The sequence below is a fragment of the Cebus imitator genome, unplaced genomic scaffold (assembly GCF_001604975.1).
Source record: "Cebus imitator isolate Cc_AM_T3 unplaced genomic scaffold, Cebus_imitator-1.0 Scaffold147, whole genome shotgun sequence".
NCBI classification, from domain to species: Eukaryota; Metazoa; Chordata; class Mammalia; order Primates; family Cebidae; genus Cebus; species Cebus imitator.
Genome location: NW_016107462.1, coordinates 2,654,592 through 2,671,438, shown reverse-complemented (window position 1 = coordinate 2,671,438; position 16,847 = coordinate 2,654,592). Strand labels below are relative to the sequence as shown.

Here is a 16,847-nt window from a genome sequence, read left to right as displayed (position 1 = left end):
GTGCCACCATGCCCAGCCAATTTTTTGTAGTTTTAGTAGAGACGGGGTTTTACCATGTTGACCAGGATGGTCTCGATCTCTTGACCTCGTGATCCGCCCGCCTCGGCCCCCCAAAGTGCTGGGATTACAGGCTTGAGCCACCGCGCCCGGCCGGTCCCTGTTTTTCTTTTACTCAAACTTTTCCCACCTTTAAAATGCTTGCTCTAAGTGTCCATTCTTGGAATTTCATCCCATTTTAGGTTTGTACATTTCCAGGATGAATACTGGGTCCTGCATGCTTAAGTGGAGAGGGTGCACGTTCTGTTTCTTTTTAATGAATGACATGTGAACTTACAAATAGTGGCACCCACAGCCCTCTCCTCTCTATCTGACCTAGCGGGATCTAGCTAGTCTTCCTTCAGGGCTTCTTATGTGCCTGGCACTGGGATGGGTACTTTAAGATGTATTATCTTTGGGTTTCTCATAATAAAGCTGGCACTCAGGTAACTATTTCCCATTTCTATAGAGAAGCTAAAACTTAGGGACTTTATGAACTCATCTGAGAATGTTGCGCATGAATGGCCATGCTGGAATTCAACCCAGTTCTTCTTACTCCAGAATTCCTTCCGTTTCAATCAGAACACAAAACATTCACCCCTTTTATATGATAGTTGGTTAGTGTTTTTCCAGGAATGATAAAAGTAATGATTAAATAGGGAAAAAAGAGACAGGAATGAAAATTACCAAAATGTTAGTTGCCGTCATTGCCAGTACTTCCATGATGAACAGATGTTGCTTAATTGATTTTTTTTTTTTTTTTTTTTGAGACAGAGACTCACTCTGTCACCCAGGCTGGAGTGCAGTGGTGTGATCTTGGCTCACTGCAACCCCCTCCTCCCAGGCTCAAGCAAATTCTCCTGCCTCAGTCCTCTGAGTGGCTGGGATTGCAGGCAGGCACCACCAGGCCTGGCTAATTTAGTAGAGATGGGGTTTTACCATGTTGGCCAGGCTGTGATCTACCTGTTGTTGACCTCAAGTGATCTACCTGCCTTGGCCTTCTAAAGTGCTGTGATTACAGATGTGAGCCACTGCGCCTGGCCCCTTAGTTGACTTTAAAAAGTAAATGATCAAGCTAGGCATGGTGGTGCATGCTACCTTAGCAAGACCCCACCTCTGATAAAAAAAAATAAATCAGAAGAAATAATGAATTGTCTTCATGACTCTGTAGTTTACTCAGTTTTGAGTTAAATAGACCTACCTTGTTATTTTCTGGGAACTTAATGATCACTTGTTACTTGGGATATATGGGAAAATGCATTCCTGATTTTAAATAACCAATTTTAGAGGGACTTTTGAAACCCAGTCAGACCGTAAATTGAGGACTACCTATGTATGTAGATGATTTCATGTTTGAAAGAAAAAATACCTGTTATTTTTGTCCCCATTTATTTAAACCAAAATTCTCTTAAACTGTAAATAGATAGGATTGAATAATACTTGCTTAATCCTGTGCTGTTTGGTGTTAACGTAGTTTTGTTTTCCAACACTAGGTGTTAACATGTATCACCACTTCTGTGATTTCATCAATCTTTATATTACCCAGCACGTTAATAACTCATTCAGTACTGATGTGTACATCGTGATGTGGGACACCGTAAGTAAGAATGTGCTGTCTGCTTCAGCACTGTCTTTCCCTTGTATAAGTGTGTGACTCTCATCTTGTGAAACAGAATTTTTGAAGACACATACATTTAAACATACACACCTGCACATATGTGGATGGGTGTGAATTTATCTGTATATACATGCATTGACATGTACATATACATATAGGCAGATACGTAGGTATGTGTGTACCTTTGTTCTTTGAATTTTAGAATGAGGCAGTGGGAAAGGTTTCTTTCCCTTTCTAGGTGAGTGGAGCTCCAAAGGCCAGAGATTCAGTGACTTTGGCTCAGTGTTCTTCTGCGACAGATATATGAAAGACTGCCATTCATCTAGGCACGGTGGCTCATGCCTATAATCCCAGCACTTTGGGAGGCCAAGGTGAGTGGATCACTTGAGGCCAGGATTTTCGAGAGCAGCCTGGCCAACATGGGAAACCTTGTTTCTACTAAAAATACAAAAATTAGCTGGATGTGGTGGCACACACATGTAGTCCCAGCTAATTAGGAGGCTGAGATCAGAGAATCACTTGAATCTGGGAGGTGGAGGTTGTACTGATCCAAGATCATGGCACTGCATTGCAACCTGGGTAATAGCAAGACTCTGTCTCAAAAAAAAAAAAAAAAAAAAGGCTGTCATTCGCTCAACCTCTATAACCTGTGTTAGAAGTGCTTTCCTCTGTTTACTTTTTGGCCTCTTGCATTTACTGTCTGCCTTTGCTTAATAGCAGCTTCCTCGTTACTATGTCCTTTGTGCTAAATTATGCTGTGTGTTTCAGCTCACTCTATAGGGCAGGTCTTAGGTGTGCACATAAATACATCTGTTGAGTGACACCTGCTGTTTATTTGTTTTTAGTGCAGTCTTTTTTTCCTTCTCTCTCTTTGCCTGCCTTTTCCCTGCTTCTTCCCATATCTGGCCCCTCTACCTGTTGAGGAAACCCCAAGATGTGCCCCAGTGTCTTCAGCTGTGAAATGAGATAATGACATTTACCTAGGTGTCATTTTGAGAATGAACCATATAGTGTGTGAACAGTCACAGTGCCTGGTACACAGTACTTGTGCTCTGAATGTTAACTGTGACAATTACAATAAGGAGAATAAATGGTTTGTAGTGTACATGAGAGAGGTTGCCTAAACGGGGAAGTTGGAACACCCACCTGGGGTCATCTAATTTTCTACTGAACATTTGGACTGACAAGACACTCATATGCTCGGCTCTTGGTGTGAGACTATTCAGGATTACATTGCAAGGGAATCACCGCTTGCTGGCAGGGCAGCCTCAGGTGTTTCCAGAGGGCATGCTAGTAGTTCATACAGCACAGATCAGCTGCAAGGAGACAAGATTCATCTGGGGGAGGTACAGGCAATGTCTTGGCTTACGAGCCTCATATCCTGCAGGGGCCAACATCTCCTGACACTACCGCATTGGAAAAGCCCCAGGATCCCTGAAAGACATGCCAGGTTCCAGGAGTCAGTGGACTCAGGGAATCTGAAACATGGCTTTCCCAGTGCAGAAGCAATTTACATATCAAGCATCTTTTTAGATCAGAAGCAATGTTGCCTAGGCACATGGTTGACACAAGCTGTCTTCATTTCCATAGAGCCGAGTTAGCCAGTTAACAGAAGGTCAAATTCTCATGCAGAAGGAGAGAGTTTTGCTGACCCCTTTTTCACTGATCAGAGGCTTGTAGTAGAGCTGCGTAGAAAGGTTTTCAGGGTCACTGCTCCCTAGACTTTGAGTTAGATTTGACATCTGATGAGACTGTAATTCTTGGCATGTTAATACTTTCTTTCATTTTCCATCTGTATGCATTTACATTTCCCTCTTGTATTTCAGTTTTGCTGCCACCACAGTTTCATTTCTTGGAAATGTTTTGTGAGCAAAGGGAACAACAGTTCCTTTCTTTTCTTCTTTTTGTGTCAGTGCAGTCAGGCCACAGTCACCAGCCATGAGAAGCCCTAAATGATTAACTCGGGACTGTTTTGCCCTTTCTAAGCAAAGCTATTTTTAAATTTTGTAATTAACATAAATGATGTTATTTAATTTCATGCTCATGACTCCTCATGTACTTTAGTTTTCATTAGCTTATTTTATAGACAAGAAGCCGAGGCCTGAGCAGCAGGTGAGTGTTCTAAGACGATGTAGTCAGTGAAGGTGGAACCAAGGATTCCATCCAGGCAGCCTGACTCCAGACCTGGGCTCGGACATCACAGTGCTCTATCATCTTCCTAAAGTCCTGTGAAGAGGACTCTACCTAAGTTGCCAGACTAAGTTGACATAAGGTTTATCAGATTCCTTCCAGAAGCTTCCTTGTACCTGTTGCATACTTTTCCCCGTCTACCTCAAATGGACTAAGCTATAGTGAGCCAGCTTCTACAACCCTCCCCTTCTCTGTGCCTGCCGGAGTAGGATACACAGCCACCCTGAAGATCCCAGGTTACTCAGTCAGCTGAGCACAAGACATGAGGGCAGTCTGACTTCGATTCTGGCACAGATAAGCAGGATGGGTGTTGCCCAGCAGGGTGGCTGTTCGGTGTTACCCCTCTCCTTGGCCACTCCCTGTGCATATGTTTTAAACCTGCACTCTTGGTCAAAGAGGCTTTTGCCATTTACTCAGCCAGGTTCTCAGAACAGGCAACTCTGCCAGATTACTCCAGAATTCAGGCCCACAGACGATGGTAGGTTGGATGGGGATGGTGCTAAGCAAGGGTTTTTGTGGCTACTGTTTCTCTTTTGTTGGTAAGGACTTACATTAAGCAGCACTGTCACCTGCAGGGTGACTGTGACATGAATCCCCCTCAGTGGATGGTGTTCTCGGAGTCCTGATGGTCTGGGATGAGCAATTTGCCCAGGAAAGAGCAGGGAGGTAGTAGCTGCGACTACAGATCATGTCTTGGTGATTTTCCCCACAGTTCCCACAAGGAAGCCTATGGGGCCTTCCCTTTCCTCCTTGAAAAACTCTGCAGTTTACTCCCTTCAGCATGTGGCCTCCTCAGTGGGATGGGCAAGGCCACCAACCTGCAAACATGCATAGAAGGACCCATCTTCAGATGCCTCTCTGGGCACAGCAGGGCCGCTCTTATCAAACAGAATAAATAAGAGGGGAAATTACTGCAGGCTTTCCACATTTGCTTATGCTGAGAAGTAGTATAGCTTTATGATTATTTTGTTTGTTTTTCAGATGGAATCTTGCTCTGTTGCCCAGGCTCCAGTGTAATGTCCCGATATTGGCTCACTGTAAGCTCCGCCTCCCAGGTTCAAGCGATCCTCCTGCCTCAGCCACCCCAGTAGCTGGGATTACAGTGTGTGCCACCACACCTGGCTCATTTTTGTATTTTTAGTAGAGACAGGGTTTCACCATGTTGACCAGGCTGGTTTCAAACTCCTGATCGCAGGTGATCCTCCCACCTTGGCCTCCCAAAGTGCTGGGATTACAGGCATGAGCCACTGCATTCAGCCATGATTACTTTTTAAATTATGAAAGTAATACCTGCTTATAATGAGTTCAGACAACACAGAAGTATGCAAAGTTTTTAAAAAAGCCTCCTTCTTCCGCTTCTCCAATTCCCTGTTCCCCCAAGGGTAACTGCAATTAACGTGTGTGAGTCCCTTGCAAGAGTCTTTTTGTTTTAATAAGTACAAATATGTCACCCAGGCTTAAGTCCAGGAATATGATCCTAGCTCGCTGCAGCCTTGCTTTCCTGGGCTCAGGTGATCATCCTGCCTCAGCCTCCCAAGTAGCCAAGACTACAGGTGCATGCCACCATACCTGGCTATTTTTTTTCTATGTATATGTTATAATAGTATATATATAGTTATATATAGATCTATATATATACTATATGTGTGCGTGTATGTATATAATATATGTTACTGTCTTCTGATTTGACATCTGGCTAATATTTAAATTTATTTCCTGTAGAGACAAGATCTTGCTATGGTACCCAGATTGGTCTTTGATATGGTTTGGCTGTGTCCCCACCAAACCTCAACTTGAATTGTATCTCCCAGAATTCCCACATGTTGTGGGAGGGACCTAGGGGAAGGTAATTGAATCATAGGGGCCAGTCTTTCCCGTGTTATGCTTGTGATAGTGAATAAGTCTCATGAGATCTGATGGGTTTATCAGGGGTTTCTGCTTTTGCTTCTTCCTCATATTCCCTTACGACCACCATGTAAGAAGGGCCTTTCCCCTCCCACCATTTTTCTGAGGCCTCCCCAGCCATGTGGAACTGTAAGTTCAATGAAACCTCTTTTTCTTCCCAGTCTTGGGTATATCTTTATCAGCAGCCTGAAAATGGTCTAATACAGAAATTGGGTACCAGTAGAGTGGGGCGTTGCTGAAAAGATACCTGAAAATGTGGAAGCAACTTTGGAACTGGTTAACAGGCAGAGATTGGAACAGTTTGAAGGGCTCAGAAGAAAACAGGAAAATGCCAGAAAGCTTGGAACTTCCTAGAGACTTGTTGAATAACTTTGCCCAAAATGCTGATAGTGATATGGACAATAATATCCAGGCTGAGGTGGTCTCAGATGGAGATGAGGAACCTGTTGGGAACTGGAGGAAAGGTGACTCTTGTTTTGTTTCAGCAAAGAGACTCATGGCATTTTGGTCCTGCACTAGAGATTTGTGGAACTTTGAACTTGAGAGAGATGATTTAGGGTATTTGGCAGAAGAAATTTCTAAGCAGCAAAGCATTCAAGAGGTGCTGTTAAGAAAATTTGCAGCTTGACTATGCGATACAAAATAAAAACCCATTTTCTGGGGAGAAATTCAAGCCAGCTGCAGAAATTTTCATGAATACCAAGGAGCCTAATGTTAATCCTCAAGACTATGGGGAATATGACTCCAGGCCGTGTCAGAAACCTTTACGGCAGCTCCCCCCTGGGGGCCCAGGAGGAAAAAGTGGTTTTGTGAGCTGTGTCCAGGGTCCCTGTGCTGTGTGCCCCAGCTACTTCTGCTGTGGCTGCAAGGGGTCAACGTACAACTGGGTCTGTGGTTTCAGAGGGTGGAAGCCCCAGGCCTTGGCAACTTCCATGTGGTGTTGAGCGTGCAGTGCACAGAAGTCAAGAATTGAGGTTTGGGAACCTCTGCCTAGATTTCAGATGTATGGAAACGCCTAGATGCTGGGGCAAAAATTTGCTGCAGGGGCAGGGCTCTCATGCAGAACCTCTGCTAGGGCAGTGTGGAAGGGAAATGCGGGGTTGGAGTCCCCACACAGTGGTGTTGCCCTAGTGGAGCTGTGAGAAGAGGGCCACCATTCTCCAGACCCCAGAATGGTAGATCCACTGACAGCTTGAACTGTGCGCCTGGAAAAGCCGCAGACACTCAATGCCCACCTGTCAGAGCAGCCAGGAGGGAGATAGTACCCTGCAAAGCCACAGGAGCAGAGCTGCCCAAGACCATGGGAACCTACCTTGTGCATCAGCATAACCTGGATGTGAGACCTTGAGTCAAAGGAGATCATTTTGGAGCTTTAAAGTTTGACTGCCCCTCTAGATTTTGGACTTTCGTGGACCCTGTAACCCCTTTGTTGTGGCCAATTTCTCCCATTCGGAATGGCTATGTTTACCCAGTACTGGTACCCGCATTGTATCTAGGAAGTAACTAGCTTGCTTTTGGTTTTACAGACTCATAGGCAGAAGGGACTTGCCTTTTCTCAGATGAGACTTGGACTGTGGGCTTTTGGGTTAATGCTGAAATGAGTTAAGACTTTGGGGGACTGTTGGGAAGGCATCGTTGGTTTTGAAAGGTGAGGACACAAAATTTAGAGGAGCCAGGGGCAGAATGATACAGTTTGGCTGTGTTTCCACCAAACCTCAACTTGAATTTTATCTTCCAGAATTCCTGTGTTTTATGGGAGGGACCCAAGGGGAGGTAATTGAATCACCGGGCCGGTCTTTCCCATGCTATTCTCATGGTAGTGAATAACTCTCAGGAAATCTGATGGGTTTATCAGGGGTTTCCGCTTTTGCTTCGTCCTCATTTTCTCTTGCTGTTGCCATTTAAGTGCCTTTCACCTCCCACCATGATTTTGAGGCCTCCCAAGCCATGTGGAACTTTAAGTCCAATTAAACTTTTTCTTCCCAGCCTAGGGTATGTCTTTATCAGTGGCGTGAAAGTGGACAGATACAGTCTTGAACTCCTGGCCTCAAGTGATCCTCCTGCCTCAGCCTCCCAGAGCACTGGGATTACAGCCATAAGCCACCATGCCTGGCCAATATGTTTATATTCTTATGGAAAATATACTCTCTGTCTCATACTGCCACCTTAATATTATCTCCAGAACATCTTTCTAAGTCAGTACATTTAGGGCTATACTTGCTGTAGGTGTCACGTGGTGTTCTATTCAATAGATGTTTTGGAAGTTGGATCCATTATTCAGTGCATGCATTCATTTCCCGCCCCCACATCACATTTAGTTTTGTTTCAGTTCTTTGCTATTTACTGAAATGCGACTACAAATACATATGTCCTTTCAATATACCTGTATCTTCACATGCTTATCCTAGCATTTCGGTGGGACAGATTCCTGTAAGTGAATTTCTAAGTCATAGATTATGTGCATGTTTAAATTTGAGACACTAAAGGAGATTTTGTGTCGTCTTGAAGACTATCCAAATATTCTTCAACATGAGTGTAGGAAGAAGACCGTCCTTCCCTCTTGGTAGATAATTTGGATTTGGGGAACATGGAAAAGAAGCTTCCGGAGGTGGTTCTTACTAAATAATGTGTGACTTCCCTGAGGAAGGATCAGTCAGGATTACTGTATTTCATTATTAAAATTTCCTTTCAAACATATCTTATTTTATCTGAAGTATTTTATCTCAGGAAACTGTCTAGAATCACTTCTTTTAATTGTCCTTTATTTATTATTGAGCCAGAACAGGGACCTTTCATTTTAGATGGTGTTGAGAAGGGCCTTTATTAGAATGGCATTAGAGGAACATTGAAGGAAGGTTTTTTTTTTTTTTTTTTTTTAATCATTACATCTAACAGATCTCAATAACTTTGAAATAACTAATATGTGCCACGTAAAATTTTTAAAATCTGAGAAAAGAATGCCATAAAGGTAAAAAGACATGAACATAATGAATGTAATGTATAACTAACTATAGATCTTGAATGTAATGCTACAATGCATATTTCTGAATTCTACTGGCTGAATTTTTTAATATAAGTGAAACCACTTAAAAATTAATTGATCTTCCTCCTCTTAGCTGATGGAGCTCATAATTAACTACTTTTCAAAAAAGAAATGAGGCTGGGCATAGTGGCTCACACCTATAATTCCAGCACTTTGGGAGGCCGAGTTGGGCCCATCACTTGAGCTCAGGAGTTTGAGACTAGCCTGGCCAATATGGTGAAACCCGGTCTCTACCAAAAAATACAGAAATTAGCTGAGTGTGGTGGCGTGCACCTGTAATCCTAGCTTCTTGGGCAGCTGGAGCAGGAGAATTGCTTGAACTTGGGAGGTGGAGGTTCCAGTGAGCCCAGGTCATGCCACTGCACCGTAGCCTGGGCGACAGGACAAGACTCCATCTCCAAAAAATAAATAAAATAAAATAAAATTAAATTAAAATAAAAATGCATGTGGTAAATATGCTAGAAAGAACTAGTTCCCACTGAGAAGCAGCTGTCAGATGGAGCTGGCAGCACAGGCTGGGTTGAATCCCAGCTCTGTAACTCAACTACTCTGCAATGTAGGCAAATGACTTAAAATTGTGTCTCAGTTTCCTCATCTGCAAAATAGTGAAAATGATATTATCTACTCATTAGGCTTGTGGGTGGCTTAATGTGCACTAATAATGTCAAGTGCCTCAGAACAGTGCCTGGAGTACAGGAAGCGTGCAGGATGCTATTGTTGTTATATAAAGGTGTTATTGACACCATTAATATTAGTGTGAAATTGTCACTTTTTATTCACTAGTCAATGGGTGGGGGGACATTTCATAGAATTACATACATTATAAAGTTTTATTTTATTAGAGACAAGGTCTTGCCCTGTTACCCAGGCTGGAGTATACGGCATGATCATAGCTCACTGCAGCCTTAAATTTCAAGGCTCAAGTAATCTTCCCACCTTTGCCTCCCAAAGTGCTGGGATTACAGGCATGAGCTACTGACCAGTCCATATTTTTAATGTTAAAACTCTTATTTTTTTTTTGAGACGGAGTTTCGCTCTTGTTTGCCAGGCTGGAGTGCCAGGCTGGCGCAATCTCGGCTCACTGCAACTTCCGCCTCCCTGGTTCAAACGATTGATTCTCCTGTCTCAGCCTCCCCAGTAGCTGGGATTACAGGCGCATGCCACCATGCCCAGTTAATTTTTGTATTTTTTAGTAGAGATGGGGTTTTATCATATTGGCGATCTGCCCGCCTTGGCCTCCCAAAGTGCTGGGATTATAGGCATGAGCCACCATGCCTGGCCAATGTTAAAACCTTCAACCCATTTTCTTGTTCTGAAATTTTTTTCCAAAGCATATTTCATTCACTGTGATGGCTTTTGCACACTGAACATAATAGAGTGTGTACAAACGGTGACATATGTATGTGTTGTATGAATAATTTAGGTAAGATGTTTACAGGAAGAAACCCTGAATTACAGCTTCAAAGATGTGAGAAGAAAAAGAGTGAAGGTAGAAAAATGAAACATTGTTAATGGCTAAGATTATAACTGTGATAATTATTTCTGATGATATTTCATCAGATTAGGCATTTGCTCAGGCCCAAGATGAAGATCCATTTTGTCTGTATGGATTTTATGAACTCATGTAGGATTGTTAGTTTTTAACACTAACAGGCAAATTCAGGTGTTTTGTTGCATCTTTGAAAAGTCATGTTGTATGCTTTTATTGCCCTAATACCTTGTTTTGTTTCTACTTTCAGAGTTCTTACGGATATGGTGACCTATTCTCTGACACATGGAATGCATTTACTGATTATGACGTTATACATTTGAAAACTTATGATTCTAAAAGGGTACTGGAAATTTTCCTGAAATGTCTGAATGAATATCTGTTGTGTGCAGATGACTCGCTCATAAACATTTATTATGAGCTCCTATTAGCCATCACCACTGATTTCTGAATTTCCTTTATTATAATTAGAATCCTCAGTGTTGTTAATCATGCAGCCTTTGAAAACTTTTTTCTATAATTTTTCCAAAAATATGAATTCTGTTCTCTTTGATTGAAATAGTGTGCTATTCAATCTTAATGCAAAATGGAGATTAATTAAAATCTATTTTTCAAAATTATAAGTGCTATTTTGGTGTGAAGGGTGCAAATTGCATCCTCTTATCTTTTAATATCTCTTTGTTCTTAGGTATGTTTTAAAGAAGCTGTTTTTTCATTACTCCCCCGTATGAGGTATGGGCTGTTCTATAATACTCCTCTGGTAAGCACAATGAGCATTTATATTTACAGATATTATTCTTGATAGATTTTAAGATAACATTTGTATGTAATTTGACAGTATCTTAAATTACAATACAGAGTATTCACTGTAATATGAACTGGTGTTTTTATTTTAGATATCTGGCTGTCAAAATACTGGACTATTCAGGGCATTTTCCCAGCATGTACTACACAGACTAAACATCACACAAGAAGGACCCAAGGTAATGGATACACTGTGGATTCTGAGGTGGGCTTGAGTTTTCTTCCCTAATAAAAATCAATACTATCTTTTCAGAAAGAGAAATAATCAGGAGACTGTGTTTTTGTGTTAACATTTTCTGGGGAGGCTAAGGCAGGTGGATCACTTGAGTCCAGGATTTCAAAACCAGCCTTGCCAACATGGTAAAACTCTATCTCTACAAAAAATACAAAAATTAGCCAGATGTGGTAGCATGCACCTGCAGATCCAGCTACTCAGGAGTCTGGGGCATGAGAATTGCTTGAACCTAGGAGGCAGAGGCTGCAGTGAGCCCCGATTATGCCTTTGCACACCAGCCTGGGTGACAGAGCAAGAGTCTGTCCCCCTAAAAAAACCAAAAACATTTTCTGACCTAGAGTCCTCTGAAACCAGGCGTCAAAAACCTATGAAAGAGAAGATAAGAAATATTATAAGAATGCTTCCTCCTGCCTTCCTTTCCCCCTTCATTGGCTGTATCCCCCTCACCTCCCTAAATCTTCATCTAACCTGCACAACCCCTGCCAAGAAATTCACCCACCCAGCCAAACAGATAATGTGATGAGCTGGTTTTTGCCTTCAGTAGCTAAAGTGGATATTTTTTTATTCCCTGAGAATGGTGAAGGAATCAGGCTAAAAAAGAATAGTTCATTAATGTATCCTGGTTGAGTTTCATCTCTTTGTGAAATTACATTTTAGGTTCAGATGTTCATTCATCTACCCAGACATTTACAGTGTTATTTTGCTATTTCATTTCGATTACAGGATGGAAAAATTCGAGTCACCATTCTTGCACGGAGCACGGAATACCGGAAAATCCTAAACCAAAATGAGGTTAGTTTTTGGTATGCATCTTTAATGCCTTCATATTGAATTTGCCTTCCCAGGACTACTGTGCTTTGTTTTTTTTTCACATTACATTAAAAGCTTTGGTTTAAAACTATTAGTTTTGAGAAAAGTTTGATGGCCTATATCTAGTTCATTTACTGGATTTGAATTTCTAGTGAGATTCACCAAACCACCCGTGGACAAACTAGCTTTGCCTTATAGTAAATGTTCATCTGCATCAACTCAGCATGGGAAAATCTATCTGAATCTTGCCTTTACTGCAGTAGAGGGCATCTGGACAAATGAGTAGCAAAAATGCAAGACTTTCTTTTGCATAGTTGATGCAAAAAATGGCATCAATCCTGTGGTATCAGTGGCAGATTAAGTTGCAAGAGTCTCTATCCTCTTACGTGACTATGTCTTAGAAACTGCATTTCAGGCATCCCGACTCATTTCAGTAGCACCAACTCATAAATTATATTTAACCTCAATGAGATCACCATGCAAGGCTACTACCTACAACATCATGGCCTGAAGATAGCCTCGCAGTAGTAAGAATTTATTCCACAATAATTAATTGAGTACCTGCTATGTGCCAGGCCATGTTCTAGGCCTGCCCTCATGGAGCTTACACACCAGAGGTGAGGGACAGATAAGCAGCAAGTAAAGAAGTCAGTAAGTATGGTGATGTTAGGCAGTGATAAGTGTTTCAAAGGATATGAACCTGGGTGATGTCATAGAGACTGGGGATGTGAACGGAAGGGGGTTGGCAGTCAGGCGAGAGCATTCAAAGAGGCGCTGCTTAGACTGAGACCTCATCAGAGATGAATCTATCAAGAGAAAGAGCCTCCTGGGCAGAGGTAAATGAGCTGTCAGTATTCTAGAAACAGAGAGAATACCCCAATATGCCTGTAGCGTCGTGAGAGAAGTGGGGTGATATCCAAGCACTCAGAGAAGTAGGGCATGGTGCAGGGAGGCACAGATCAGATCAGCCTCCTAGACCTTAGTGGGAGAGGGATTTTATTCCCATGAAATTGTAAGTAGGGTGTTGTCAGTAGAATGTCTCTTCCTCCTCCCTGCAAAAGATGTCCACATCCAAATCCTTGGAACCTGTAAACCGGTTAGGTTACATGGCAAAGGGCAAGTAAGGTTGTGGATGGAATTAAGGTCCCCAACCAACTAACCTTAAAGTAAGGAGATTATCCTGGATTATCCATGTAAGCCCAGTAAAATCAGAAATGGGCCTTACACTCCATCCGCCAGAGAACTTTTGCCTCTGTCTGGAAAACTTTTTTCTTCACCGGATTCTTCTCATTGGTCAGATCTCAGTTCATCATTTCCTTAAAAGTGGGAGAGGGAGGCAGGAAAGAGTCAGAGAAGGAGATACAAGGGAAGTGAGGCCAGAGATGCCACGTTGCTGGCTTTGAAGATAGATTGGGCATGCCTTGGGCCATGGAGTGTGGAGGGCTTCTAGAAGCTGGAAAAGGCAATTTTCCCTTCTTCCCTGGAGCCCGCAGGAGGAACACAACCCTGCTGACACCCTGATGTTAGCCCAGTGAGACCCATGTCAGGCTCCAATCCTGCAGAACTGTAAGGGGATCAATTTTGTTGTGTTAAGCTGCTAAGTTTGAGGCAGTTTGTTACAGCAGCAAATGGAAAACAAATACAGAGGGAGAGATGTGAGTTGACATTTATTTTTAAGTCATTCTGCCTGTAAGAGTTGAGAGCAGGGAGATTGATCAGAAGCTGTTCTTGTGGCCCAGGGAGAGCATTTAGCTAAAGTGATAACAGTAGAGATGACACGGTAGACAGATTCAAAATATATTTTGGAGATAGGATCTATGATACTTACTTTTGGAACATAAAAGTACATTCACGTTAGAGAAGGCCAGGAAAGGTATCAAGGATCAAGTGCGACTCGAGGCTTTTCAGTTGAGCAGGTAAGTGGAAGCAAAATGGAAAATAGTAGGAGGGAAGCGGGGGAGTCAGGTTTTGATGGGTAAAATATTTTACATAGACTAATTTGGCTGCCTAACAGGCTGATCAGAATTATGTAATTAACATCTCTTCCTAAGACCCATATGGATTACAGAGGACATGAACATATGGCATAATGAAGTGTTAATTGTAAGCTCTGTGGATGGAAGAAATGAGCAGTGTGTGTGTGGGTGGGTGTGTGTGTATTTGTATGTGTGTGTTTAAAGACCTAGAAATAAGAACATATCAAATAGTGCACTGTTGGGTATACAAATGGGAAGCCTCAGTAGCCAACAGGTCAACAGTATATGTTGGTATAGACCATATGTATTGAGTGCTAATTGGGGGTCAAGCATATTATTATTGCTTTTTTTAATTTTTTTATTTTTTTGAGATAGAGTCTCGCTGTGTCACCAGGCTGAAGTGCAGTGGCACGATCTCAGCTCACTGCAACCTCCGCCTCCCGGGGTCAAGTGATTCTCCTGCCTCAGCCTCCCGAGTAGCTGGGACTACAGGCGTGCACCACCACACCCAGCTAATTTTTGTATTTTTAGTAGAGATGGGGTTTCACCATCTTGGCCAGGATGGTCTCGATCTTTTGACCTTGTAATCTTCCCGCCTCGGCCTCCCACAGTGCTGCATTACAGGCATGAGCCACTGCGCCTGGCCCTAAAGTATATATTGTGTGCTTCTTTTGTACATTATGCCTCCCAGCCCTCCCAGCAAACCCATGAGGTAGGTATTGTATTATTGTCCTCTGTTCTAGACAAGGACACAGTGGTTAAAAAACATGCCTAAGGTTACCCAGCTGGTGATTAGAGTAACAGGGGCATGAGAGAAGGTAGTCGGGGACTGAAACTGCTTTCTTAGTCAGAGTGTGCTACTGCTAAAACAGCAAATAGACTTCAGAGGAGGTGGAATCTACCCCTGGCCCCTGTCCATCAGGAAGGGGCAGGCTAAGGAACAGCATCAGGCTGCTGCAGAGAAGTCCAGTAGAAAGATACAGTGCTGGTAGCTGCTTCAGTGCAGGGGTGAGGCTTTCAGATCCAGTCATGCACCTTGCCCAGATGATGGCGGCCAAAGGTGAAATTTGATCATTCAGCCCCCAACTCCAAGCCAAAGAGCACCCAGCTGGCTGCTTCTCTCCTGAGGATTGAATGTCACTAGAAAGGCAGCTCTCAGGCAGGGAAGAAAGCATCTTTGGCTGTACTTCGATTAATAAATAGCTAATACAACCCAAATGGCCTCATTAAATCATGGCTTGTGGAATCCTGCCCAACTTCAGGGTTTGAATAGCCACTGGAAGGGTTAGGACCACCTTTCTTGTGCAACTAGAAGTCACGAAAGAGGGCATGCTTTCCCTGAGACCCTCGGCACGTGTGATTCCTTCTATGTGGGCAATCTCGTTAAAAGACCAAGGCTTATACCATCTGACTGATTCTCTCCTGTAAAACAGTTCTAATCTTCCTACTCCTTCCACTCTTTATAAGAGTTCAGGAGCTATCTGGAGAGAGAAATTTCCATGTCATGATTCTGTGTGTGTGTGTGTGTGTGTGTGTGTGTGTGTGTGTGTGTGTGAAAGAGAGAGAGACAGGCAGACAGACACACACACACAGGGGAGGGGGTTAAATCTCGGTCACTGCTTGTTGCTTTCTGTAAGCAGGACAATAGAGTACACTGGTTAGGAACACAGGTTCTGGGGTCAGAAGACCTAGATTTATTTTTGTCTGTGCATTTGGGAGCTATAAGATCCTGGAAAAGTTATTTTACTTCTCTGAGCCTATCTTGTCTAATTTGTAAAGTGGGCATAGCACTAATACTTACTCGATAGGACTTTTTTTTTCGAAACGGAGTTTCACTGTTGTTGCTCAGGGTGTAGCACAGTGGCACAATCTCGGCTCACTGCAACCTCCACCTCCTAGATTCAAGTGATTCTCCTGCCTCAACCTCCCAAGTAGCTGGGATGACAGGCATGCACTACCATGCCTGGCTAATTTTGTATTAGCCAGGATTTCACCTGGTCAGTGTTGGTCAGTCTGGTCTTGAACTCCTGACCTCAGGTGATTCACCTGCCTCGGCCTCCCAAAGTACTGGGATTACAGGCATGACCAACTGTGCCCAGCCATTTGATAGGATTCTTATGACTATTAAATGAAGTAAACCTGACGACATACTTAGAAATGCCAGCACCATTTACGTGCTCCGTCGATGATACTTGCAACTGTTGATATTGCTGTTGTGGTGTTGTGTATGCCACAAGGCAACATGATACAAGTGCAGAAATTTCTGAATGGTGCTGATACCCAGTGGCCTAATTGTGAGGGACATAGAGAACCATGACTATATTTTTGATAATAGATTAACAATGCTTTATTACTTTTTGTTTGCTAGAAGAATAATTGTTTTACTTTTTTTTCTTTTTTTCTTTTTTTGAGACAGAGTCTCGCTCTGCCACCCAGTCTGCAGTGCAGTGGTGCAATCCCGACTCACTGCACCCTCTACCTCCTGGGTTCAAGCGAGTCTCCTGCCTCAGCCTCCCAAGTAGCTGGGATTACAGGCACCCACCACCATGCCTGGCTAATTTTTGTATATTTAGTAGAGATGGGGCTTCACCATGTTGGCAAGCTGGTTTCCAACTCCTGACTTTAGGTGATCCGCCTGCCTTGGCCTCCCAAAGTGCTGGGATTATAGGTGTGAGCCACCACACCACACTGGGAGCTTTTTAAATGACACCATTGATTATCTGCTGTAACACATTTATTGA

At 42.9% G+C, this 16,847-nt stretch overlaps 1 protein-coding gene across 7 annotated transcripts in view; it reads left to right on the top strand.

Moving 5' to 3' along the window:
* Window positions 1-16,847, top strand: part of EOGT (EGF domain specific O-linked N-acetylglucosamine transferase) — a 41,145-nt gene that overhangs the window by 17,842 nt on the left and 6,456 nt on the right. For all 7 annotated transcript variants that reach the window (XM_037743565.1, XM_017542771.2, XM_017542769.2 and 4 more), the window contains 5 exons: window positions 1,530-1,633; window positions 10,532-10,624; window positions 10,970-11,041; window positions 11,178-11,264; window positions 12,044-12,112. In XM_037743565.1, coding sequence (XP_037599493.1) covers window positions 1,530-1,633; window positions 10,532-10,624; window positions 10,970-11,041; window positions 11,178-11,264; window positions 12,044-12,112 — 425 coding nt within the window. The remainder of the gene's footprint in view (window positions 1-1,529; window positions 1,634-10,531; window positions 10,625-10,969; window positions 11,042-11,177; window positions 11,265-12,043; window positions 12,113-16,847) is intronic.